Below are 27,496 nucleotides of genomic sequence, written 5' to 3'. Positions count from 1 at the left end.
ACAACTGAGAATGCAGAACATGCTCTGTGCATCCCTCCCCACACTGCTATCCCCACTGGCAGGGGAAGTGGCAGTGAGCACTGACTGAAACACATCAAACTCCACATGAGTGGAGAATGCTTTTTTACTGTGCTGGTGACAAACAACTTGGGCAGGGGCTGGAGTGAATGCCTTCAGCATTATCCCCTCTTGGAGAGGGAAAGGGAAAAGGGAAGGGGAAAGGTAAGGAAAAAAAAAAAAAAAAAAAGGAAAAGGGAAAAGGGAAAGGAAAAAAGGGAAAAAAGGGAAAAAAGGGAAAAAAGGGAAAAAAAGAAAAAAAGAGAAAAAAGGGAAAAAAGGGAAAAAAGAAGAAAAGGAGAAAAGGGAAAAGGAAAGGGGAAGGGGAAGGGGAAGGGGAAGGGGAAGGGGAAGGGGAAGGGGAAGGGGAAGGGGAAGGGGAAGGGGAAGGGGAAGGGGAAGGGGAAGGGGAAGGGGAAGGGGAAAGGGAAAGGGAAGGGAAAGGGAAAGGGGAAAGAAAAGAAAGGGAAAGGGAAAGGGAAAATGAAAGGGAAAGGGAAAGGGAAAATGAAAGGGAAAGGGAAAGGGAAAGGGAAAGGGAAAGGGAAAGGGAAAGGAAAAGGGAAAGGGAAAGGGAAAGGGAAAGGGAAAGGGAAAGGGAAAGGGAAAGGGAAAGGGAAAGGGAAAGGATGCCAGCACATGTGTAATGCTGACTCCCACTGCCCCCCTCTCTCCCTCTCTGCTCATTCACTACAGCACCTCCTCCTCTGGGGTTTGCCTTTGCTCTCTTCCCAAAATCAACCATAACTTTTGTCTTCCCTTGAAAGGACAAAAAGATTTCACGCGTAACTTGCCCCAAACAAAGGCACCTCACGCCAGGGCTTTCTTTCTCTTCTTCCTTTTTTGTTTTCCACTACAGGCCAACAGCAGCAGGGGTGGCTGCTGTGGCGGGGCTTGATGTATACCTACTCTGTGCTGAAAAGCAGGTTGGAAAACACTGAGCTCCAGAGATACGTGGAAGGGCAGTGTGGGAGAAGATGGATCAGTGGTAGTTGGTATCCATAGAGGAAATCTATGGGAAAACTGGGAACTACGATTTGCAGCCAGCTTGTAAAGAGACTCTGAGAGCTCCAGAGGGAGGCCTGGAATGAACAGTGTCTTACCTCAGAAGAGCACAAAGCAGTCACTTTTAGATTGGACTCAGCCATTTTGTTCCCCAGCTGCACTTTTGTTTTTCTGCATTTCTGTGTTTCTGCATGTCATGCATTTTATCTGCATGCCTCAAGGCAGAGGGATGCTCGGCCCCCTCCCCTTCTCTGCCCCATCAGTGCTGCTCTCCACAGCACCCAGACCTCAGCTCTCAGTGTTCCCTACAGAGGGACAGCACATTCTCTCTGTGCCCAACAGAAGAAGCGGGGCTACGACCTTCACAAGAGCAGCGACAGTTATCAGAGCCCTAGATAAGGCTGACATAAAACGCAAGGACGCGGCTCTCAGTGCTGCCATCTCCCATGTTACTGATTAAAGTGGAAAGAGGGGGGCAGGGGCAGCAGAGGGACTGCAATGCTGGGAGCAGCTGCATGGCCTGGCACAGCATGGCACAGCTCAGCATGGCACGGCACAGCAAATCTCAGCCTGGCATGGCTCAGACCAGGATGGTGAGGCCTAGTATAGCTCAGCTTGGCCCAGTGTGTGTGCAGATATCCCAGAGCCCAGCTGTAGCAGGTGGTCCCTGTTGCCAACCCATGCCAGGGGGTCTCGTCCCCAGGGCTCTTGCTGCCACTGAATTCCTGACACCTGCTGCCCACCTGCCTCAGTCCTGCTGCTCCTTGCCTGCCTCAGTGGGGCTGTCCTGGGGGCACAGGGACATCTGTGTTTGGGGGTCAGTGACTGCAGGGACAGCAGAGGGGAGGGCACAAAGCCCCTCGAGCACTGCGTGCTCCCCCCATTCCCACATCTCCCACAGCACTGTACTGTGTGCCAGAGCCGCGGCTGCGCTCAGGACCACTCCACAGCGCTGCAAAACAGGGAGGGATGAGGGCTCGTGTTGGGGCAGGGGCAGCGGGGGCCATGCGGGACCGCGGGCGTACTGCTGGGCGAGCACGGGGCACGCAGATGGACCAAAGCCCTACGACGTGCCAGATGGTTCAGGCAAGGACAGAACTAACGTAGTACAGCGCGGCTCGCCTGGCTGTGCTTCCCTGCCCCGTATATCGCACGGGAGCAGCCAGGGCTAAGAGCTCTGCCTCGGGGACCCCCGGGCCGTCTCGATGCGCAACGCCGGGGCTCCGCGCAAGCAGCACGTCTGAGGGGCTTACATCGGGATGCCGGCCCCGGGCCGCCAAAGCGACTCTGCGCTGTCCGCACCGCACTGCACCACACCACCTGGCTGGGGGCAAGGGGACCAGAGCTCCAGAACTGTCCTTGCGGAGAAACGCGGAACTCCAAACCCCAGAGCCCCGAGCTCCCGCCCGGAGCCCCGAGCCTCGAGCCCCGGCGGCGCAGGCGGGGTCCGGTGGCGGAACCCTGAGCCGCTACAAAGACTCGGAGGCGCCTTTAAGGGCCGCAGCGCATCCCCGCCCCAAACTCCACCATTGGTCACTCGCGCCCGCCCTCCCCCCTTTCACGCCTCCTATTGGTGGATCCGCCCGTCAGTCGCGCGCGCCCCGCCCAGCGGGCGCGGTCATGCCGAGCGGCCGCGCGCTCTGGACAGCTCCCGTCGGCCGCAGACAGCGGCGGCGGCGGCGCGGCGCGGACATGGCGCGGGGCCGGCGCGGGCCCGGCTGAACGGCCGCTGCCCGGGGCCCGGCGGCCGCGGCTCGCAGCGCGGGGCCGGCGGAGGCGGCGCGCCGCCCGGATGAGCAGCGGCCCGAATGAGGAGCGGCCGCGGCGCCTACCGATGCCTCGCCGCCGAGCCCGCTGCCTGCGCCATGAACCCCGAGCTGGCGCTGGAACCGCTGGGCAGCCTGCATGAGCCCGAGCTGCTGGGCAGCCCCGGCCCGCACCACGGCGGCCGAGGCGGGGGAACGCTGCGGGTGCCGCCGCCCCAGGAGCTGCCCGGCGGCGGCGGCGGAGGCGGCGGGGGGGGACGGGCGGCCATGGTGCCGGGCATGGCCCCGCTGCTGGACGGCGCCGAGTTCCGGCCAGAGCTGTCGGTGCCGCTACACCACGCTATGAGCGTGCCCTGCGAGCCCTCGCCGCCCGGCATGGGCATGAGCGGCACCTACACCACGCTGACGCCGCTGCAGCCGCTGCCGCCCATCTCTGCCGTGTCCGACAAGTTCCACCACCCGCACCCTCACCCGCACCACCACCACCACCACCACCACCAGCGCCTGGCAGGCAACGTCGGCGGCGGCTTTGCTCTGATGCGGGACGAGCGCGGGCTGCCCGCCGTCAACAACCTCTACGGGCCGTACAAGGAGGTGCCGGCCGTGGGGCAGAGCCTGTCCCCGCTGGGCGCGGGGCTGGCCCCCCTGCACGGCGCTCAGCAAGGCCTGCACGGCTACGGGCCGCCGCCGCCCCCGGGCCACGACAAGATGCTGGGGGCCGGCTTCGAGGCCGTGCCGCACCTGCCGCGAGGGCTGCCGGCGGCCCCGGCCCCGCTGCCGCACCTCAATGGGCAGCACCCCCCTGCCCCGCCGCCCCACGCGCTGCCCACTGCCCGCGACCGCCCGCCCGCCGCCGCCCCCGCGCAGCAGCTGGAGGAAATCAACACGAAGGAGGTGGCCCAGAGGATCACGGCGGAGCTGAAGCGCTACAGCATCCCCCAGGCCATCTTCGCCCAGCGGGTGCTGTGCCGCTCTCAGGGCACCCTCTCGGACTTGCTACGGAACCCTAAGCCTTGGAGTAAACTGAAATCCGGCAGGGAGACCTTCCGGAGGATGTGGAAGTGGCTGCAGGAGCCGGAGTTCCAGAGGATGTCAGCCTTAAGGCTCGCAGGTAGGCTCCGCTCCCCGGACCCCGCGGCGCTGCCCTGGCTCGGGGCGCTTCCTCGGAGCGTACGTGGGGCAGCTCCGCTCCCTCCCTCCCTCACCTCCCCCGTTGGGCGTTCCCGATGCCGTCTCCCGGTTCGGGCCGTGTCCCCGGGCCGGGAGACCGGCCGGCGGCTCCGGAGGCTGCCGTTCCCGTATTGTCCCGCAGCCGGGCGCGGAAGCTCCGCATTGTTCCGCGCTCGCCCCGCATTGTCCCGCGGCCGGGCGCCCCCTGGCGCGGGCTGCCCGCGCCGCAGCGCTCCATTGTTCTGCGGAGCCGGGGCAGCTGCGGGGAGGCTGCGGGGAGGCTCCGGGGAGGCTGCGGAGCCGTTTGTTGCCATAACTCCGCCGCTCTTTCATTTCTTTCGGTCCCGATGCGGGGCGACGAATCTTCGCCCGTTCGTGAGCGGCGGGTGATTGCGACGCGCGGCTCCGGACTTCCCCGAGCCCCGAATCCGCATTGCGAGGCCCCGGGCCGCCCCCCGCCGCCCTTCCGCAGGGCCTCGGCCGCCCCCCGCCGCAGCACGGGGTGAACCCTTCGGCGCGCGGCCCGGAGCACGCGGCCGCGTCGCCTTCCCAAACAAACGCGTACGTGGAGGGAAATCGATGCAGATGATGTTTAGAAGATTAAAAGAGCATTCACGCTAGCAACATAAACGCGTGGACCCAGCGTTCATTGATCTGGAACCTGAGCCGGCTTGTTTCCAAGAACATTGCTGCAGCTCGACTTTCCCAGCACCCCGCTTGCCTTCGACCCCGTCTACCCCGTCCCGCCGTTCTGGGGCTGCCCCGGGCCCGACCCGGAGGGGTAACGCCGAGCACCAAGAGCCGTTGTGCTCGGGGAGCGGCGGAAGCCGGCGGGCATTGCCTGGCTCCTATCGGGCTACGAGGTTACCCCGCACCACCGCCTCTGCGCTCTTTAGGGCTGGGGCTCGGGTTTTGAGCCTACGTAGGTTTAAGAAAGGCGGTAAAATACCCCTGAACCCGTTTTTGCTTCGAGCTGTGTCATCCAGATGCGGCCGTGCCCGTTTTGGTTCTGGTTCCGTTACCAACGCCGGGACTCCTGTACCGTCAGACTGCGTTTCGAATTGCTCTGGTTTGCATTGAAACGCAGGCGCTGAAAAAAGCTGCTTGCTCTGCTCCTAGGTACTCCTAACACCGAGCCGCTCCCGGCTCCCGCTCCGTGCGGCCGAGGCGCGGGCAGTCAGCGGGAACAGCGGCTGCCCGGACAGCGGGAGCCGTCACGGCCTCGGATAGGAGAGGAGGAAGGACGGGAAAGACCTTTGTAAATTACCGGCCCCTTCGGGAAATCGATTTTTTATTACCACGTGTGAATATGCAGCCTCATTATCTCGGTGTTTCCTTTCCCTTCCCTTGCTTTCTGAAGCTCCTGAGAGGAGTGGAGGTAGAGTCGGCAACCCGCCCACCCTGCGCTCTTCCCGTAAGTTTTTCTCAAAATGAACCCAAATGTTCCATCCTATGAGAGGAAGCCCCTCTCCCAGGGGAGCTGGACCAGGGCTATGATTATTTTTTAAAGGGCTCCAAAAGCCTGGAGAAGGGGTCAGCAGCAGCTGTGTCCGAGTCAGAGCAGAGCTGTGTGGTTTTCTTGAGGGGACGTTGGCACCAAGACCCTGCTCTGCAGCCCAGGAAGCACCGTGTGCCTTTACTGAGTCCCGGGAGGTGAAACAGGGAGAGCATTTCTGGGGACTGCCCTGAATTTGGGCAAATCCCTCTGCTGCAGCTGTGGCTTCACTCCCCGTCCTTGCCCCAACATGCACCTGGCCCAGGGCTGCTGCCACCAGGGCTGCCGGAAGAAAAGGAGAAGCCTCTCCTGTCCCATACAGAGATGGTGAAACCTTTCATGTAAGTTCCATTGATCTGATCCCACCCCTACACAGAAGCCGCATCATGAAAGCCCCTCTGTATGTTCACCCTCATGCCTGCTATATGCTTGGTTACATGGTACTGCAGCCAAGGTAGCTGGCGGATTCCACCCATGATCTGGGTGAGAACCAAGGCTGGGAAGTTTGAGGAGAAGAGGGCATGGGAACGATGTGTCCCACTTCCCTCACAGCCCCACAGTGTGCCTGTGGCCCCACGGAGGCCCCTTGGTCCCCGGCCTTCTCTCTGAAGTGCCTGCCACACGGAAACGTCCCTGTGAAATCTTTGTTTGCTCTGGCCTGGGTAGGGCAGTCTCTGCATTTCTGCCAGGATAAAAAATATCAATGATCACCAGGTGAGTCAATGCATTTATCAGCACAGGGGGTTCGAAGGGCAGAGTTCAACTGTGGTTCAGGTTAATTGGATGCGGAGCCACGTCCTCATGCTTGCGTTGCCTACAAAGTGCTCAACTGTGGCATATTATCACCAAATCCGTGGTAGGTAAATACAGGAAGAATGCGATTAAAATAACTCTCATGCCATATCCTTCTGCATGTTACCAGGCTCATGCAGGCTCTGAATGCTGGGTAAGAAGCCCCTGTTGGCCAGTTCTCACTGAACTCTGCTCATCGTAGTGCTGTCCCGATCAGCAGAGTGCTTTCTCCACTTGTTTACATCTACTTGCTGAATCACGTTATTGATGATTGCACAGTTTTGTACCGAAACACCATCGGTGATTAATTGGCTGGCCTTGCCGTGCTCACGTTCCCCTGGTTGCATGGTGGCCAGGCGGTTCTCGAACCTGTAGCAGCCGACTGGGATCCACGCGGTGAGGCGTGTCCCCGCGTCCCCCTGAGTGTCCCCGCGCATGCCTCCGTGTCGCCGTCTGTGTCCCCGTGTGCGCAGCGCCCGTAGCTCTCCGTCAGCACCACGGACAGCGGCAAGAGGGACGCTGGCCCGGGGTTCGCCGGCGCTGTCCGTGGTGCTGAAGGCGGGCGCGTTGCCCTCCGTTCTCCACGTGAATTTCCTTCTGAATCTTGAGACTATTTTTTGTAGCCTGTCGATATAGCTATAACTAAGACGTAATAACGCCTGTATCAATTCTGTTAAGTATACATACCGCTGTTTCTTAGCATTGAACTAAGCATACAGGTACGTAAAGATTATTTGGAAGGTGCTTAGTGACTTGAAATATTAGTAGTTTCTTCAGATATAGATTAGTGGTTGTGTCTGAGCAATCTGTGCAGTAAATCGTGAAGCTCAGTGGTAAATCATATCTCTCAAGTACCAACTTTCTGAAATAACGTCCCACCCTGTCTTTTTTGTACCTCATTATTTCCGCAGACGCTAAAGGTGTTCCTGCTCTGCAGACATTTGAATGCTCTTTTCGTTGAACAGGAAGTTTTTGTCAGCCTCTTGGTCAGCTGATAAAGAAAAATCTGACCACTTTCATCATTAAATACGTTTCTATCTCTTATTCACTCTACTTTTTTAGTAAGAAACATTTTTTTCTGTCAAGATGTGTTACTCTGAGATCTTCTAACCTCTGTTCTTCACTATTTTTTAAATTATTTTTTCAGCATGACTTCTTTTTTTTTCCCCTAATATTCTGTCTTTGTTGCCATTTGACCTGAAAAACAAACAAACAACAACAAAACAAAATATAATAAAAAACAACCCAACAACCTTCAAATATTTCTCTGCATTTTAAAAATAACAATTTATTTGTGGCAAGGAGCTGTAAAGGAGAGAACATTTTTGGCCAAAGGATTATTTCCTAATAACTTCTCCTCATTTTTACCTTGTTCTTTGTAGCAGCATTTTGACTCAAACCTTGCACTTCTGCTTTTTCTGCACGGAATGTTCCTGCCATCCATCCATTGCAAGGGACTTTCTCATCCCTTGCAAAGCAACGTTTGGATTGGAACCCGAGCTCTGCCGGAGTGTGGAGTGTTAATCTGACAGAGAAAGCACGAAAAGGTCTTGTGATGCCACCAGTTTGCCCCATTCCTCAAGAATCATCAGTGATGGGGATTTTCTGGCTACCTAGGCAATCTCTCCCAGAGCTTACAGGTACAAAAATCCTTAATGACTAGCCTTAATCTCCCTTTTTGTCTTTTAAATCCTTTGCTTCTCATCTTATCCCCATTAGACAGAGCAAAAAAAAAGAAAAAAAAAAAAGAAAAATTACTCCCTTTCTTCTGATAGCGATCTGTTTGTATTTAAGACAGCTATCATGGCTCCCATCTTCTCTACAAAAAGCCCCACCATAGTTTGGAGGTGAATATGCAAACAAAATATGATGTCTGATGGGATTGATAATACATCTTTTTTGTACCCGGTCCTATCAATCTTACAGACTTGCATAAAATGCTTTCTGATTTATAGAGGACTTTTGTATGCAGAAATCACACAGGACTGACTAGTCTCACATGGGTTTGGTGATGAGATCAGCAGGACAACTTATTGATGGTAGATAGAAACTCGATAAAAAATAAGTTGGAGTGTTTTGGGGTAGTTTGCATTTGCTGAACTATAAACTCAAACTGCTCCATTGTGAGGAAGAGGGGATCAAACCACTGCTAAATGCTTCACAGAGGAATTATTAGACAAGCAAGAGAGGCTGGCAGTTTCCCAAAACGCAAATTGTCTCTGGGACCAAAATATCTCTAAGTAAGCAGGGAACATATTTATGAGTAGCGGTGATTTTCCAGCAGATCTCATCTTGTAGTAATGGCCATTTAGAAACACGGGTCTGTGCCGAGGCATTAAGCTTTGGCAAGCAGCACACATCCAAAGAGGGAAAGGAGGAGCATGAGGAAGCTCCCTGGGAGCAATTCCCCTCCTTACCACGCAGCTCTGCTCTGTTTCTTTAGTGCCTACTTGTTTTTGTAACCAAAGACAGACCTGCTGCCCTCCCCATGCTGTTGTCACCCCATGGACTGCCTCCCTCTTCTGTCCCTTAAACCTCACATGACACTGGCACCGTGCAACCCTGTTGATTTGGTGTGAGCTCCCAAAGCTTCCCCATTCCTCCTGTCACCTTAGTGCCAGGTTTTCCCTCCACCATGCCCAGACCTGCTGGTTGCTGTGTCTCCCATGTCCCTTGGCCCCATGCACAATGTTGCCTCGTGGCTCTGTGAGTCCAGGGCACAATGCTCCTGGGGAGCTGTGATTTAGTGAACCTCTGGGAAGGCAGACATGTGCCTGCCAGGCCTGCTCCTGCATTTTGTATTAAGCAGTCATTTTCTGGAATGCAAGAATAACTCAGATAGTCAGGGCTGAGGGCAACTCACACCTTGCTTTCCCAGAGGTGTCTGTGGAGTTTTGCTCCTTTTCTTTTGGGTTCTTCATCACTGCACCATGTTGCACAGCCATTACTAGTAAGAACTTTTATTACCTGCTTTCTGTCATGAGCCAGAATTTCTGCAAACAGACTGGTTCAGAATCACAGAGCAAGAGCTCAGATCCACCCATTCCCTCACAATAGGACTCATAGGGTTCAAACAGTAGATGTGCATCATGCCACATACCTGAGTGGAAACTATCTGAAGTAATATGAAAGAAAGAATGAAGATGAGATAGTTCAACTCTCTTTAAGATTTCAGACCCACTCACTTCCCTACACTGCAGATTCCTGGTGTTTCCTGCACAAGGTGCTTCAGCACTTCTGTTTCGTACTTGGGAAGATGCCTGAGGGCATCCTCACAGGTGGATGCTGCTGCACCAGGCAAGCCCTGGTTCCAGTGTTGTGCTCTAGCAAAAACAATGTATACACAAGTCCTCGCTGCAGAAAAGTGTTACAATTCGTTGGAAACTATTTGGGAATTCAAAAGAGAGCATCTTTAAAACAACAGGAGGCAGTGCTGGAAGGGAAGGACACGCTGAGTGTGCCTTGCTGCTAGAGCAACTGAGCAGTGCTGGGATCAACCCAATGGTGCCTCCTGCAGAGCCTGAGCATCGGTGGGGAGCAACCATCTCAGACCCCCCACCAGTGGGCTTCCAATCCTGTTCCATTTCTCCCAACCTCTTCTATTTTAACACTGCCCACCCGATGGCGAGAGCTCCAGTGACCACACAGCTGCACAAAGGGGGGTTTCTATCACTGCAGATAGCCCTGGACTTTGGCAACAGCAGATCAGTTTTTTTGGCAACATAGATGCCAGATTCAGGCAATTAAGTTATCGCACGGTTCTGCTCCTCACTCCATGCCTCAGTTTCCCCATATACGTATATCCGTGTGTAATACTCTGCAGATTGCTTTGCTGCTAATTATAGAGTTCTTGGTGAAGCACAGTGGGAAAAGCAAGCACAGAGTACTTGGTGTTTTATTTTTTTCCTTGTATCCTGCTCTGCATTTGGTGCTCTGAACACCACCAGTGTGTGTGGATGCAATGCGGCAGTGCTTGTCTTGTGTCTGTTTCATGTACTGGTAGGGGCATAAAGCACAGTGGAGGGGATCTACAGAAAAGCTGGAGAGGGACTTTTTATAAGGGCATGTAGTGAGAGGACAAGGGGACAAAGGACAAATGGCTTTAAACAGGAAGAGTGTAGATTTAGATCAGATATTAAGAAGAAATTCTTTACTGTGACCACTGACACAGTGGAACAAGTTGCCCAGGGGGACTGTGGTTGCCTCCTCCCTGGAAACACTCAAGGCCAGGCTGGATGGGGCTTTGAGCAACCTGATCTGGTGGGAGGTGTCCCTGCCTATAGCAAGGGGTTGGAACTAGATGATCTGAAAAGTCTCTTCCAGCCTAAATTATTCGATGATTCTGTGAGAAAAGGATGGGGCCTTTGGGGCTGTCCTCCTGCACTTGGCCCTGGTGAGGCCACACCTTGAGTTCTGTCTTCAGATTTGGGCCCCTCACTGCAATAAAGATATTGAGGCCCTGGAGCGTGTCCAGTCTGGATTGTTCAGTCTGGAGAAGAGGGGGCTCAGGGGAGACCTCATCACTCTACAACTCCCTGAAGGGTTGTAGCAAGGTGGGAGTCAGCCTTTTCTCCGAGGTAACAGTGATAGGATGAGGGGTGATGACCTTAAGTTGCACCAGGGGAGGTTCAGGTTGGATATTACGAACAATTAAAAAGAGAAGAGCTGCACTGGCATAGGCTACCCACGGAGATGGCACAGTCACCATCCCTGGCAATGTTCTGGAACCGTGGAAATGTGGCACCTGGAGACATGGTCAGTGGGCATGGTGGGAATGGGCTGGGGTTGGACTTGTCTTAAAGGTCTTTTCCAATCTTAATGGTTCTGTCATTCCATGATTCTACGATTCTGTGATTCAAGCCCTTGCTCTGCCAGAGCCCATGGACCACACCAGGAGATGGCTTTTGTTCTATGGGTGTCCCATGGAATCCAGAGCTGGATGTCTTGGAATTTAGCAGAATGCTTGTACTCCTGCTGGGAAGGCAAGAACCTGTGGGATCAGGGAAGATCCCAAAGGTTCTAGTGTTGAGATGAAGCCACAGCCTGGGCTGGGTCAGTGTCTCATGAGGCATGGGAGCGTGTAAATTCCTGGCTTGAGGGGGGTTCACAGTCATCTCTGAAGCAGCAGCCCACCAGAGGGTGAGTTGACTCCAAAGCAACCCATGAAGATTTATGTCCATAGAAGACTTGGAATCCCTGTGCCCCAGCACAGGCAGCCTGGGGCTGCTTGGCTGCAGCTCACAGCCACCTGCTGACACACGGTGCATTTAAAGTGTGCTGCATGCTCGCTGAGCTCCACTCATTCTTGCCCCAGAGTGCAATAAATTGGTCTATCCCATCTATTATTTATTATTCTGTATTAATGATGGAAGTATATTACAATAGTACTTAGAGGCCTTTGTCAGAGATCCCACGCTGAGACTGGTGTTGCAGTGTTGCACAGAGGAAACAGTCCCTGCCCCGTGGGATTTACCTAGCCCTATTTCAGCTATCCAGCAGATCTGAAGGAGGTTTGACACAAATAGTTTGAGACCTGCTATATGCCAGAAAGGAATATAGAAGAACAAAGTCTCCAAATCCATCCATTCTTTCTTCCCAAATAGCTGAAAAGTGCACGTCTTAGATTAGGAAGGTGTTCATCCTGTGGCAGAGCTAGGAGAGAAGGATTAGGGTGAGAACCAGAAAAACAATCCCAGCAGGATGTGGAGGATGGTTGTGGAGCTGTTCTCAAGGCACTGCAGGAACCCCTGCATCTGTGCCAGATGAGCACCTTGCCCTTTCAGGAAGCTCTTTGGTGAGCAGAAAGCGGCTGCTGTCCTCTGGAAGAACAGGATTAACAATTTGTGTTGTGCTGCTCGTTTGTGTGCATCGCCTGGATGAGTGCCTTCAGAGGGTGCTCATGGAGATGAAAGAGATCAGGCAAGTTTAGCACGTGCATGTGGCAGATGGGAAGGAGCAGATAAAGGAGTGCTGGCTGCACACTCTCACAATGTGATTATTTGCATCTTCATTCAAATTGTTTCTTGTTACATAATGATTTTGTACACAGTGGAGTACTTAACCTAATTTGTATTGATCTCAATTGCTTTCATTTGTGCATACTTAATTCAGAGAGGTAATCAAATTGATTTTTGAGGCCTAGTTTTTAAGAGATTGTAGTAACGCAGATACAGAAGGGGTTGCTTTAAGTGAATCATATTGAAAGAAAACATTTCAAACCTTTTGAAAACGTTTTGATGGTCATTTCATTGTGTTCAGCTTAACTAGCATAATTAAATTTCCTTCACATTGAATTCTCTCTGAAATCAAATTGAGAAACATTTTTTAGTTCCACCATACAGATAACTTGGTTTGGTTGACTTGGTGCTACACCCGTCTGAAACAGCATACGGGAGATCAATATCCATGGCTTGTCTTTGCAGGCAGTATAGAGAAATGACTTGCTGTGGATTCAGAGAATATTGCTCTCTGCTTGGATCCTTCTTAACAGTTGATTATTGGTTTTGCAGCTCTTGTGTCACTGTTGCAATTACAATGATGTTAAAACATCATAAAGAGGGGGGATATCTGAGGGTGTGGGTTACCTTCAGAAACTGCAAGGAACCAGATTTGGAAGTGTTGAAGATGAAGCGTGTCTCTTTTCAATGGTCATAGGCCATAAAATGCAGCCCTGAAAAAAATCTCAGATGCCTGAATTGTCCTCCAGCATCACACCTCCTTGCCTGCTTGGTTTATAGGATGAGAGGTAATTGCCCTAAGTTGTGCCAAAGGAGGGTCAGGTTGAATGTTAGGTACAATTTCTTCTCCCAGGAGCGGTGCTGCAGTGGCACAGCTGCCCATGGAAATGGCGAGGTCACTGTCCCTGGGAGTGTTCCAGAACTATGGGGTTGTGGCACTTGGGGACAAAGTCGGTGGGATGAGTTGGGGATGGCCTTGGGGATCTTGGAGGTCTTTTCCAACCTTAATCGTTCTGTGATTCTAAAACCAGAGATCCCTGAGGACGTGGTCAGGTTTTCGTTGGGATTTTGTCTGGGGCAGGACTTGCAGTGCACATTCCATGGGACACAAAAACCCCTGGTATTTCCCTGCCCTGCTTCCCGTGTCCCCAGGAAGGCAAAGCCCCAGATTTGAAGCCCCAGGAGGATCCACCCCTTGCTGCCTACTCTCAGCCACAGCTCTCGGATGGAGGGGATGCACACATAAATCTCACTTTTCTGGCAGCTTTACTCAGCAGTGGTAATGGCACTGGAGAAGCCGCTGCCATTTGCTAGCAGTTGCTATATATTCATTTTTAATGACTGGAGTTAAATTTCACAATACTTCAGTCTTTATAAACTGAAGTTTTTAAAAAAATGCTTCTCAACTGCAGTGCTTCCAAGTATTTGCCAGGATTTATTGCTATTCGTAATGCACAGGCTGGCTGGGCTCCTCTCTTCTGAGGGCAAAAATGGAAAATAAGAGTTATTGTTGCAGAACATAGGAATATTTTTGCAGGGGAACTATCAGTAGAATCAGAGTAACAGTACTCAGGGAAAAAAATGAGCTTAATCCAGAAGCTGCGCTGCTCCCAAGGAGCACAAAACACAGTCAGAAATCAAAGTGAAAAATCCCTGCTTGTTTTCAAGCAGATGGGTTTGAGTGTTCTGCCTTCCTGCTATGGTCAGTTGGCATTTTTCTGCTTGTGTGGGTCTGCAGTCCCTCGCTCATGAGGCTGTTTGCACAGGGAACCATCAGTGCCTTCTGGCGATGGCTTTGGCCTTTGCAGTGCTCAGAACTGGTGCTGTGGGCCTGGGGCTCCCAGGCAAGGCTGTGGGCAGGAGCATCACTATTGGGCCATAGCAAAACTAGAAGGAGACTACTGCTGAATTTTGCAATTTCCTCTATCAAGCATGATTGGTTGTCGTAGTGGATTTTTTTTCATTTGTATTTGCCTGAATGGTAAGTTATATCCCAGTTTCTGGGCCAATGGAGGTGTGGCAATAACCAGCAGTGATGCTCCTGTGAATCCATCTGCTGTGTGTAGCCGCGGAACAGCTATCAGAGTGCGAGCTGTGCCTGTGGGCTTTTGATGTGTGAGCCTCACAGCACCATTCTGCTCTTCTACTGTGCAAATGACCTCTGAAAGCCAAGGGGTTACTGTGAAAAATCATGCAGCAAAGAATTCCAAACAGGCTATAGAAGTTCTTGCTGTTGGTTCATCATCATCACAAACGTTTCTGCCTGTGAGCTCAGGTCCAGGGGTATTATTATGAAAGGAGTGCCAGCCATTGGAACAAGCTTGTTGCTTCTCTGGCTAATAAGCAGAACATTCATCTTGTGTTACACATCAAGTGCAGAATGCATCTCCAAAGTAAATCCCAAGATCCACGTACTGTAAAGAAAAGAAAAATGAAGAAGCTTAAATACAAAATATGTAGCATAAAGTGTTCAGTTCAGAATTCAGGAAAGGAATTGGGCATCTCAGCAGAGAAACAGGACAGCCCAGCAGGCTGGGAGCAGAAGGACAGAGGGGGGTGATATTACCGCTGTGGCTGCTAACAAAGAGCTGTGGCTCACTGCTCTGCTCTCCTTATCTCGGGGACCTAGCAAAATATTCTGGCACATGCTTGATCTCAGGCTTGCAAACACCCTGATCAAAAGCCAGTGAGATATCCTGTGTATTTAAAGTAGAACATATAAAAATTTGTCTTCAGGGAATCTTACTTAGCACTCAGTCCTGTGGGACCTCATGCACATCCAGTTATCTCCTGGTGCCTCCCCTGGCTGCACACCCAGCACATTGCTCTGGGTGCTCAATTTTTGGGTTCCTAAGCAATGCCCCTCTATGTGAGTGCACCCACCTCTGTTCTGAAGCAGCGTTTTTTTAACACTCCCTTGGTTTCACTGCAGGGCAATACTTCACTGTTTGAGGATGGAGTGTGCCTCTGTGCAGTCCAGTGCAGCTGTGGGATCTTGTTGTGCCTCTGTTAATGCCTTTGGAATCAGGAGATTTTCCCCTAAGTAAAAATTACATAAGGCAGTAACGAGTCTGTTTCAGAGCTCTTCTGATGTTCCCGTATAAAGTGTTGTTAGCCTCATGTGCACAAAAGGGATGAGTCTCCTTTTTTCACAGCTACGGCTTTCAATTATTGTTAATTGTCTATATTCTTCCATGGAATATATTCAGTATTAACTATAGTTAATAAATCAAGTTGCTCTTAGAATCAAAATGGCTACTTCCCTTCCTTCCATGATTAAAATGTTTCTCTTTCTGCAGGCAGGTTTCCTGGCTAATAACTTTATTTTATTAAAGTGCTCACTCCGTTTTTCTCTTCTGATAAATGCATGTCAAGGAAAAACATTTGCCTTCATGGTTCCTTTTCAAGAGCAAACTTAACAGTTCAAGGAAAGTATTTACGGAATGCATTGAAAAGCATATCTCTTTGCATTATTTATTATGAGATACCAATAACTGTAATATGCAGAGTATCTCTGGACATAAATTAGTGATGTTAGGATCCTCCTCGTGTCCTGGAACCGATTAGGGTCTGAAGCACAAGGGTGGGCACTAACCACCTCCCTGCACATGGAGCTCCAGACAAAGGCTTGGTGAAACGAGCATGGAGGCATGCAGCCATCCCAGCTACAGGCTGCTTTTTCAGCTCAATAAAACATTATCTGTGTTATTTGGGAGCTCGATGATACAGAGGAACAAAGGGGCAGGAGAAACAGAAGACATGGTGGGGATGGGTTGGGGATGGACTTGATGATCTTAGGAGGTCTTTTCCCACCTTAATGTGATTCTCTGGTTCTATGGTCAGCATAGCCTGTAAGCGTCCATTGCAGCCAGGCTCACTGCAGTGCCATGCCCAGGCACACGGCAATGGGTGCAGTCCTTACTTCAGGAAGTTGCAGACATTTTTGGAGTCTGAACATTACTCTTCTCATGTCACACATTGGAGCTGCAAATTTACTTAATGTGGCTGCTTTAAAGTCTGTCCACTTCCCAACTGATTCTCCTCATTGTGTCCCAGCACATTACCTAATCATGTCAACATATGGATTTTTTTTTTATCTTGCTGCTTTGCGTAGACAGCCTTATCAGTCTATTTTTAAACCTGGATGTGCCGTGGCAGTGGTATTGGGTTCAGCACTTGATGTTCTCCCTGTGCTAATAAATACAGATCAGCTATTAATACCGATTTTTCTGAGACCCATTAGCATCATTTGGCACAGTGAGTGCCTGTCTGTCGGACAAGCGATGGTGTGGGTGCTCTGGCTGGCTGCAGCCTTTGTTCGGAGATAGGCATCCCAAGACAGGCATCTGGGAATGGGCACCCTGGAATGGGTACCCGAGGATGGGCACCTAGGGAAGGGGAACAAAGGAACGAGCAAGCCAGGACAGCACGTGGGAATGGGCATCCCAAAATGGGGACCCTCGGATGGGGACCTCGGGACAAGCACCTCAGGGTTGCGCAGCTGGGGACCACCAGAAGGAGACTGTGGACAGGGAGAGACAGGGAACAAGTGCACAGGGATGTAGGCAAGGCTGGGGCTGAAGCCTTAAGAAGGTGGGGAAACAGAACACGGTGTTACTAAGCAAGGTGTGACTGCGTGTGGTCAGGTATGTAGTGCTGGTTTCAGCAATGCTTCCAAGCTCCGTGAAAAAATAATTGCTATTTAAGGCTCCACTGTTCAGCAGCAATGAAATAGGGTGCGTGATTGTACTGGCTGTGGTCCCACTGTGGCAGTGTGTGATGCCCAGGAGAGGGCAGGCCCCCCAGGAATTGGGTGGTTCCTGCTCCTGCACGGACCTCAGGTTCTACCTTTGGCGTTATGCCTGTGGTCATTTTTTGTAAGCAGGCATTGAAATGTCAAAGCCAAGAAAGAACTGACAGTCCCAAAGTGTGGACAAAATATTCATTCCGAGTGCACTGACATCAGCTACCAGTTGTACTCTCTGCATGTGGGTGTGTAGTAGCAATTACCCCGGTGGTATGCGTTGTGGAATGGTGGCTGTGCAGGTTCCTTAAGGAATAGCAGCTGGGAGTTGTTCCGTGCTGTGGCACAAGGGAAGTACTGCAGAGCTGATCCTTCCCTTTGTGTGGTGCAGGAGGGCTGCAAGGTGTGCTCGGCTCCCTCGGTGTGGGTCAGGGCTGCTCTGGTGGGTGCACGCTGACCTTCTCTTTCTCTCTGTCTCTCACCTCTTCCTTCCCCAAGCATGCAAACGTAAAGAGCAGGAACCGAACAAAGAGAGAAACAACTCCCAGAAGAAATCCCGGCTGGTTTTCACTGACCTCCAGCGCCGAACGCTTTTTGCCATCTTCAAAGAGAACAAGCGCCCGTCCAAAGAAATGCAGATCACCATCTCCCAGCAGCTGGGCCTGGAGCTCACCACCGTCAGCAACTTCTTCATGAACGCCCGGCGGCGCAGCCTGGAGAAGTGGCAGGATGACCTGAGCACTGGGGGCTCCTCCTCAGCCCCCAGCACCTGTACCAAAGCATGATCGCGCAAGCCGCCAAGCGGCGCGAGCGCGGTGGGGCCCTTCACTGGTGACTTGAAAGCACAATCCTCCTGGATCGTCCTGGCCTGGCTGCAAGGAGAGGACACCGTACGGCTTTTAGTCAGTTGAGAAGGCGCAAGCGAAGAAGTAACCTCTTTTTCTGTAACACTACGCTCAGGACAGGCGAAGCAGGTCTGAAGGAAGAGCCGTTGGTGAGGCGAGTTCCGCGCCGGAACGGAGCACAAGGCTGACACCGAGATGCCAAGGAGGCCGAGAACCTGTTTTCGAATCTCAGGCATGGTTTTGTTGAGTGTTCTAGGGGAACAAAAGATCAACTCTATGTTTTTCTTTCTTTCTTTTTTTTTTTTTTAAATTTACTTTTTATTTCTTTTGTTCAATCAGTGAGTATAGCTTGATCTTGGACCAGAAAAAATCAGTTCACTTGAGCTCAAAGTGTCAAGCACAAAGACAATAGCTATAGAAATAGGTATGATTCTGGACTCACTACAGCTGTTATTTTGAGAGGCATTCTAATTTACGAAGTTGATAGTGAAAAAGTACATGACTACACAAGTCTCAAGCACAGTTTGCAGTTTGTCACAAATTCTGTGTTTGTACATGACACAGATGCACACTCAGGAGGTCAATTTAACTGCTACACTACATGCAAACACAAATTTTTGAAAGATGTAGGTTTTTTTAGGTCATTAAGAAGTCCTTTTCAGTTACCAGGGATCTATTTTCTCCTCTGTAGTCTCACCGTTACTGAAACATATTTAGCGCTTGACTTTTTTTGTTCTTTTTTCTTTCTTTCTTTTTTTTTTTTCAAAATCCTTATTGGAATTTTATGGTACTTTCAAGCAGGAAAAAAAAAAAAAACAAAAAAAACCAAACCCACAAACAAGCCCTTCAGATATCATTGACCATTTTAGATGTGCCACGTCCAACTTAAAAATACCATCGAAACCCATCACACTTTAAGTTCTTTTTGTCCACCATTTCATCAAACCTGACGAGAATGCAGCACACCAAAGAGACAGGATTTCTGCAAGCCAAAGATATTTGTAACTCGCCTTTTTCTTTTTGCCATCGTTAGCGTGGTTGTTGTTTTTGAGATCAGAAAGCCTCACAAACACCGAACAGTTTGTAAATCTCTCACGGTCATTTGCTGCACCAGAAAGCAAACGCTGACCAAAACATGTGCGCAAAGTCCCGAGCGGCGCGGCCACTCCGTGTGCGTCCTTACCAGTGAATGGCCCCTGTGAAAGCAAGCCAAACGCTGTAATGCTTCGTTAGAGACACTTGAGACTTTTTTTATGTACTACTTAATCGAAACCAAAGAAACGTTTTCTGCACCTACTTCTTCTGCAACAAACTGTTCCATTTAATGAATAAAAGGAGAAAAAAAAAAAAAAAAAAAAAAAAGCCAAACCCAAACCAACCAAGGAAGCACGTCAGGAAGCAAACAAGTGACACACTGTGTTTTGACAGACATGTGGGACATTTTAGGAAGCAGATTTCGAAGAAAGGGTTGACAAGAACAAAAACAAAGTAAAGCCGGTATGATTGCTGCTTCATTTGACAACTCAGTCATCTTAAAGTTGAAGATTGTCTTTAATTTGTGCCTATGCAGTTTTTTTTCAAAAGAACAAGGAACAGGGCAACCAAAACCTCAACAGCTACAATACCAAAGATGAGGATTCTCACAACTGTTATTTCAGTTCATTATCTCTTCTTGCACGACTAAGATGTGTATAGCACCATTGATCTGTGGAAAGGTAATCAATTCTGTTTCTTTGAGCAACAAAATGGGTGAGTTCATTTATGTTTTTCCTGTGTCTACCCCACGTGGAATCTCTCTGGGAGTTGCACGGACTCCAAGTGTAAGATGTTGGGATACTAAACTGGGATGTATGAACAATGTTTTGGTTGGATATTGCTTGTTCTATCAGGTCTCTTGTATGTTTAGATCTTCTGTGTGTGAAACCAGTTGAATAGCCTATGCCTCCTTTCTCATACCCAGGGATAAAACTTGCAATGTATGTACCAAATTATTTACTTCTAAGTACTGAGCACTGTTACAGCCCAGCTCATTATGATCAGAATCTACTCTGATTTGTAATTGAGGTTTCAGCAGTTCACATGGCAATTTGGTAATTTGTCCAGATGTGTTCTGTTCCTTGGTCAAAGTCACAGTGATCCGAATCATGACATGCAGACCCAGATCCAAATTTGGATGCAGAACGATGGCCCATGTGTCATTCTGCTCCATCCCAACATTTAAATGAAACCTTCTTTCTAACTTCTGTGGAAAACTACAACAATTTATATTGAAATAAAATAAAATACAAAAATTTAAAAGCCTTGTCTGCCCAGGACAGGAGGGTTTTCTGAAAAGTAAATTCAGGATCTTCACAGCAACCAAGCTGACAACATGTCCTAGCTCTGGAAATCAAAACTTCTTCAAAACTGGATTTCCCATTCTGATCAAACATGGCTACAAACTGATCCAAGGAGCCTCCTAATCAGCCATGCTGTGAAGCTGAAACAAACAATTCAGGTCTGGGTGCTGTGCACCGATGCTGCTGGGTGCTGAGATGCTTGTATTCCACATTCACCTTTGCTCACATCTAAGGGGCTCCATGCGTACCAGCCTCTACGTGCACATTCTGAGTGTGGCATTGACCTCAAGGGAAATTTCTCATTCTGAAAGTGTTCTACTGCATTTCATAGCAATGCTATGCAGTGCTGTTTTTGAGGTTACTTTTCTCATTCCATCCCATAATGCCTTTGTAACTACACAAAGAGTGGACACAACATTGGTAGAAAACCAGAACACCATTTTCTACCTTCCTTTACCTCACTGCAATCACAAGGCAGAAAAGTGTGTTTCCAACCAGAGAGGAGCATATCAGTAGCAGTTGGTGTCCCTGCCATGAACAAAAAAACCTGCTGGTCACCTCCAGTGAGGGGCATGCACAGGCTGAGAGTGCATCCCATACACTGCAAAGGCAAAAAGGAGCATACCTCTTGGAGTTTATGAGCAAAAACCTTTTTATGTCTGTTCAGAGTTCATCCAACAGCTTTGATAAAGTGCAGATCAGATAGCACTTATAGAATAATGTGTCTTCAATGAAATAATTAATTTTACCCAAATTGTGGAAGTCCTTGTTATGCAATTCAATGGCTTAAATTCTTGCCTTGATCTTTCAAATGTTGATACTGGAAACAACATAGGTAAACTGATGGAGTGGCACTGAGGACGAAATCATTGTCCATTCAAGAGTATTTGGTTAGCAGAACATGTGAGCCTTCTCTGTGCTGGTGATTGCAAGTGTAACAGTGCCCATTTTTCCCTCAGACTTGTCAAAATTCACTTCCATCTGAAAATACTGCTGCATTTTTTATCCCTGCTTCTTTCATGGTCCTATGTTACGTCTTCCATTTCATCCTCAACTACTGCAGGCTTCTATGTAGCAGCTGACTCAGAATAGGAGTGTCGATAGCATATACTGTGGGTAGATATATTTGTATGTACACACATGAACAAAATATAGAGTATATATTTACTATATATATGTATACACTGCTATGTATACCGTAATATACACTATATTCTGTTCATACTAAAAAACCTCAAATAGATATGTTATGTTTATATACCATATATTTATAGGTCTGTATAGCTGTGTAATGTAACTCGTTCCTTTTATGTATTCTAATATGAGAGACTTCTATCTATGGACAGTATCCCAGCATCCTCCTTGTCGTGCGCTTGGAGTTACGATCATGGGCACATCCAAGATGAATTCAACTTTCAAGAAACCTTGGATATTGTTAAATCACCTGTGAAGGAACAAAGAATGTGCTTGATTACGTCGGTTGAATAGCTTTATTCCGGATCTCTCTTAACGAAAGCTAAATCCAAAGACCTGTGAAGAACTCAACCAGCAAACTACTCTCAATCCTGCATAAGGGAATAAGGTCCACCTCTTCCAAAACAAGACATGGTATTGACATGGTATTGGAAAGAGTGTGCTAGCTTTGGAAAACAAAACAAAACAAAACAAAACAATGCTTTTCTTGCTTGTCATGATACCTGTGGATTTTTAAGACATGGGGAAAGCTTATACTTGGCCTCCTTTGAAGTTATTAAGGGGATTTTTTTTTTCTTTTTCTTTAAATGGAAAGCTTAAGATGGTTTTATTTTTTCCTGACAGTTGTAGCTTTTAAGCTAATGTATTATCTATCAATGATGTAATTTAATTAATTAAGTCTTAGAGTAGGTAGAAATATCTGTTCAGTCCAAATCCTACCTATTTTCATTTTATCTTTGAAGTTCAATGGGAGTTTTGCCTGAGAACAGGATCAGGGTCAGGTGTTAGCTGTTTGTGAGTACTTAATTCAGCGATTTGTGAATTTGGGTTGGTTTTCCTTATTTATTCATTTTACTGTTGTAGTGCATCGGAGATGCCAGCCTATGTTAGTAGATACGCTTAAAAGTTAGCTTAGCTTCTTTAAGCAGCCAAGTTCTGTTACAGGCAGGAGGAAAATTACGAGTTACATAAAACATGAGCCTAATTTTAGATTCTTCCTTTAATTGATTTTAATAGTTAAATATAAAAATTTAAATTATTTAAGTTAATCTCTTCTCATCTGATTAGAAAGTGTGATGTACCTTTATTATGGCACACAAAGTCTTCATAATATAATTTATTTATTTAACTTATTCATCATCATCCCAGGATGCCCTTGTAGAGTTTTGTTTTTTGGTTTTTTTTTCTTTTTTTTTTTTTTTTAAATTACTTTTAAAGCACTACAGATAATTTCCTGTCCAAAAACAGAGCAAATTTTGAGGACAAGCAATGAATATTCAACCTAAAACCGTGCATTCAGAAACAACAGGAAAAAGAGACACTGAGATACTTTGCCTGAACTTTGTGGCTTCTTTAAACTTAAGCTGGGGGAAAAATAATCCATGCCAAGCAAAAAGAGAGAAACCCTTAACCTAGCTGCTTCCAAGAATGAACTTCTGTGTGTGTAAAAAAGAGAAAAAAGAAAAAAAAAGGAAAAAAAGAAAAAAAGAAAAAACCTTTCTATTTCTAGTGAGAACCAAAGAGGCTACCTCACTGACTTTTTCCATTTGTAATTTTAATCGTGTTGATGATACCAAAGATACCAAAGATTTCTTTCTCTGTGCGGTCTGCATTTTGCTTGTGCTCTTTTGTAGTTTTAACTTTTTCTCTCCTACTTACAGTAATGTACAGCTGCAACTTAGATACCCCAAAGAAATACTTCTGGTGGAAGCTGCTAATTCTGAAGACAGCATTTTCTTTGTTTTCCTTATGCCCTTCTGACAGGCAAAAAAGTCCAAGACCATCACCCCCTGCACCCCACCAGAGCCCAGTGGCTGGAGCACTTGTGTTGAGCCAGGGGTGGGTCTGGGTGGCATTTCCAGCCCAGCCCTTGGTGAAAGGCTGCAGGCTGCTGCGTGGATAAAGGGGTGGGATTCCTCTACTGAGTTCCAGACAGAGAAAATAAGCATCAAGTCCCGTGCTCCAACAAAGCCTGGGCACAGGGAAGAAAAGGTCTTGTCAGTCTTTGACAGTCTGTAGATTTCAGCAGCAGGCAAGGGGCACAATGAGGGAAAGGGTTCATGCAGCTGTGGTGAGGCAGAGCCCATCACCCTGTGTCACCCCATGTCACCCTGTGTCACCTTGTGTCACCCCATGTATCCCCATGTCAGCCCCTGTCCCCTCATATCACACCATATTGGGATCTATCATGGAGATGGAGGGTGAACCTTGTGAGCCCTCTTTTCTTGACATGTTTCTTGTGTGTCCATACTCCCTCTTGAGAGCTGACTGAGTTAACCAAACTTGTAAAGAAATGCTTAAATTCTTTTAAAGTCATTAAGTATTTGCTGAAGTCTTTTGCTGGATCAGGTTGTATAAGGAGTGTGGTATCACCCCACTTTATGCCTTGCATCTGCTCTTCTAGTGAGCATTGTGTATGTCCTTCATTCAACCTGGAACACATTTTTGCCACGCTTAAACCATTGTTTTTTTACATAATGCAGTGTGGCTCTTTGCCAGACTGAACCAGTATTTCAAAGAAACTAACACATAAATGCAGCATAAATGAAAATCCCATTTTCAACAGGACAAATTGATTTCTCCACTTTTCAAGAAGCTATCAAGACGATATGTCTCCGTTCACCACATGGTGCCCTCATGTCACCCCATGTCACCCCACGTCACCCCATGTCATCCTGTGTCACTCTGCCTGGCCACTGGGGGAATGACGCCTGCCAGGTATGGACCACTCTGATTCCACTCCAGGGCAGCTGCACCCCAGGCTCAGCATTGGGCTTTTAGGTCCCTGCAGGCAAGGGACGTGGCAGCAGCTGCTCAATCCTGATATTTCTTTGTTATTGTTACAATTTCCATATGAAAATCAAGTAATTATTTTTCTCAAGTCAGCCACGAAACAAATCTCATGAAGCTCTATCCGTATCCTGTTCCTAGATGATTACTTATAGTTGGCTGCTTGAGGAATGAATGTTGCCCATTCCTTTTTGTTCCTTGTATCCTGTTCATGGGGTTGCAAGCAGCGCCCTGGGGAGCCAGGCCCACCTCATGCAGCCCCCGCCACTTCCTGCTGCTAGCAGTGCCCACATCCCACTGAGAGCCAGAGGAAGGGCTGCAGATGGGGTGGGGAGTGGAACCCCTTGCCCAGCTCTCAGGCTGGGCCCTGCTCTGAGGTGCAAGCATGCCACATTAGGCTGCAGTGGGCTGCACTAGGCTGCACTAGGCCGCACTAGGCCATGCTAGGCCTCCGTGGGCTGCACTAGGCCGCACTAGGCCATGCTAGGCCACAGTAGGCTGCAGTAGGCCACACTAGGTTACACCAGGCTGCACTAGGCTGCAGTGGGTTGCAGTAGGCCACACTAGGCCGCACTAGGCCACATTAGGCCGTTCTAGGCCGCAGGGGATCTGGCCTCCCACTGTGGATCCACAGCAACAAGGTGCCAATGGCTCAACACAAGCTCCACTTTCATTAAATGTTGACTTTTATTTTGTATTTCAAGACCTTCAAGTCTATGGGAAAATAGAGGGACTTGTCAAGTGTGCTTTTTATATCTCTGTGTATTCCTTCAGTAGAAAGTTATAACAGTTCTCAGGATGCCTTCCCAGCGCAGAGGAGCCACTGGTCCCGTGTGAGGTGACCCCTCCACGCAGTGCCCTCTTGCCATGCCCTGTAAAGAAGGGTTGGGGATCGGATGGACATAGAAGATGCTCAGAGTTGGCAGGTTCCTCTTAACAGTAACTGCTTTTCTTACCAGACACATGCTTTACTTGGAAAGTGTAACATTACCACGGGACGAGTGCCTTGCTTGAACCAAAGCAACGATTTTGCCAGTCTAGACCTCTCTGTGCTTTTTTTTTTAATTCTTCCTGTGAATACCTCAGCTTCAACTGGGCCGCCATATCGTACCTGGTGGGCTTATTGTACTGTGGTGCTTTGCAATGCAACTCTGCAAAGAACAACTTGTGATAATACCAAAGGCTCTCCTCTCCTCTCCTCTCCTCTCCTCTCCTCTCCTCTCCTCTCCTCTCCTCTCCTCTCCTCTCCTCTCCTCTCCTCTCCTCTCCTCTCCTCTCCTCTCCTCTCCTCTCCTCTCCTCTCCTCTCCTCTCCTCTCCTCTCCTCTCCTCTCCTCTCCTCTCCTCTCCTCTCCTCTCCTCTCCTCTCCTCTCCTCTCCTCTCCTCTCCTCTCCTCTCCTCCCTCTCCCTCTCCCTCTCCCCTCCCCTCCCCTCCCCTCTCCCTCTCCCTCTCCCTCTCCCTCTCCCTCTCCCTCTCCCTCTCCCTCTCCCTCTCCCTCTCCCTCTCCCTCTCCCTCTCCCTCTCCCTCTCTCCCTTTCCTCATCCCTTTCCCTTTACCATTCCCCTTCCCTTTGCCCTTCCCCATCCCCCTCCCCTTCTCCTTCTCCTTCCCCTTCTGCTCTCCTCTTTTCTATTTCTTCATGGTTCCAAAGCTTTAATATAAACCTGGGCATGTTGGCAACGCAGACCGTGCAATCCCTTACCGAATTTTCTCAGATATACCTCATAGATAATAGTTGTTTAGAGTAATGTTACTATAGCGTATGTAATAAATTATTCACTGTTTCTTTTTGGTAACTGTGATCTAAAAAAAAAAAAAAAAAAAACCCCACAAAAAAAAAAAGCTTTATACGTTTTAGGTTGTGCTTTTGTAATAGACAAAAAGGTGCGCTTAAAAATGTATGTCAGTCTTTCTTCCTGTTGGATTTTTTTTTTGTTTGTTAATTATGGATTGAAGAAAAGTTGCAGAATGAGCCCAAAGTTTACAGTTTCATATTTTGCTGAAGAAACAATCTGTGTTAATTTGCTCTGTTGAAAAAAAAAAAAAAGAAAAAAGAAAAAAAAATTATTTTCTACATTTGTGCTACTTGGTCTGAACAGCAAATTGTTCTGTGTTACCGTGTAGTTTTATAAGTAGCAACTGCCAATCAGTGCTATCATTTTTATGCATGAGACAAAAACTTCTTAGCAATGTGATGCATCGTGGTTCTTAATGGCAACTTCTTTTCTTAAATTTGAAAATAGATCTTTTGGTTTAATGGCATTTATTTATGCATGGGAGCCTGTTATCTGTTAGCAGTCGTGGAGCAGTCGTGTATACGTTTAAACTGCGAAAACGTGCACAGTTTTGCCTCGTACAATGAAGTACCGATTAATACCAATATTTAGATCTGAGCTACTTGTGTTCGGAATGCAATTAACTCAAATTGAACCCCAGTTAAATTCAATTGTTATTTGAGGAGAATCTAACCATCTGGCAGTTTTGCCCAGCCAATTTATAAGGCAGTCATTAGAAGACACATTGCACTGACAGCAGAGCCAGCTGTGCATCTTCTCTGGAAAAAAAGCAGTTCCTTTGGCTTTATGGCCAAGCCAAGGCTGGCAGTGGGCTTCCCATTGGCACTGTTTCCATTGGGTCCCCACTGCCACCCTCCCTTAGTCGGCATTGGTCACAGTACTCTGTGCCCACTCAAGCCACCATTCCTGCCATTGGTGAGAGTTGCTCTTGAGAGCTCCCCCTTAACAGATTTACTGTCCATTACATCCGGGTCCAGATTTTCATCTGACCCTAAAATCACCAGTAGCACTAAGCATAAAGCCAAACCAACTATTGAGTATGCTTTACTTTGCATAGAAGAGTGCAACTTAGGGAAGTATGAAAGTCGCAGTCTTCTAACGAGACATCTGGAGTTAACGTCTGTAGGGTGTTTATATTGTCTATCATTAAGGGTATATTAGAGATGTGCTTTCATTAGTGCAAAGAAACACATTTTTATTTGGCCTTATAAAGTAGATTGTGATAATGACAGCTTCGTAATATCATGTATTTTTTTTTTTCTTATTTATCTGCCAAAGACAGTAATGGATACAAGAATTTTAAGCAGAATTTTTTTCTTTTTCTTTGTAAGACAGTTAATGATTGTAACAGTGTTTAATCTTCCAAAAAGCTTTGTATGTTCTTCCGCAATAAGCAGAATCAGTGTTAGTTTCAGTAAACCCACCCCACGCTACCAGGCCCCACAGACTCGCACGCAGCACAGTATTTGCACTGCTCCACGTTAATTCTTGTGCATTGTTCAGTCCGGAGGAACGAGGGCTGTGTGAGACAATGGCAGTGGGCG

The 27,496-nt window shown here is 48.5% G+C and overlaps 1 protein-coding gene across 1 annotated transcript; it reads left to right on the top strand.

Annotated features, from left to right (window-relative positions):
* Window positions 1-2,870: 2,870 nt before the first annotated feature.
* ONECUT2 (one cut homeobox 2) lies at window positions 2,871-22,581 on the top strand. Its single transcript, XM_048931619.1, has 2 exons — window positions 2,871-3,939; window positions 17,485-22,581. Exons 1-2 carry the CDS (start codon window positions 2,871-2,873, stop codon window positions 17,769-17,771), a joined length of 1,356 nt encoding a protein of 451 aa, XP_048787576.1. The 3' UTR covers window positions 17,772-22,581.
* Window positions 22,582-27,496: the final 4,915 nt, after the last annotated feature.

Source organism: Lagopus muta, chromosome Z, assembly GCF_023343835.1.
Source record: "Lagopus muta isolate bLagMut1 chromosome Z, bLagMut1 primary, whole genome shotgun sequence".
NCBI lineage: Eukaryota > Metazoa > Chordata > Aves > Galliformes > Phasianidae > Lagopus > Lagopus muta.
Note: the sequence above shows the minus strand (reverse complement) of the source record. Positions and strands in the feature narration are given on the sequence as shown.

Bases quoted from the DNA above. Each gene is read 5' to 3' on its own strand.
- ONECUT2 (XM_048931619.1), top strand. From the start codon at position 2,871: ATGAGGAGCGGCCGCGGCGCCTACCGATGCCTCGCCGCCGAGCCCGCT. The intron at 3,940-17,484 runs GTAGGCTCCGCT...TCCTTCCCCAAG, and splicing joins GTCAGCCTTAAGGCTCGCAG to CATGCAAACGTAAAGAGCAG.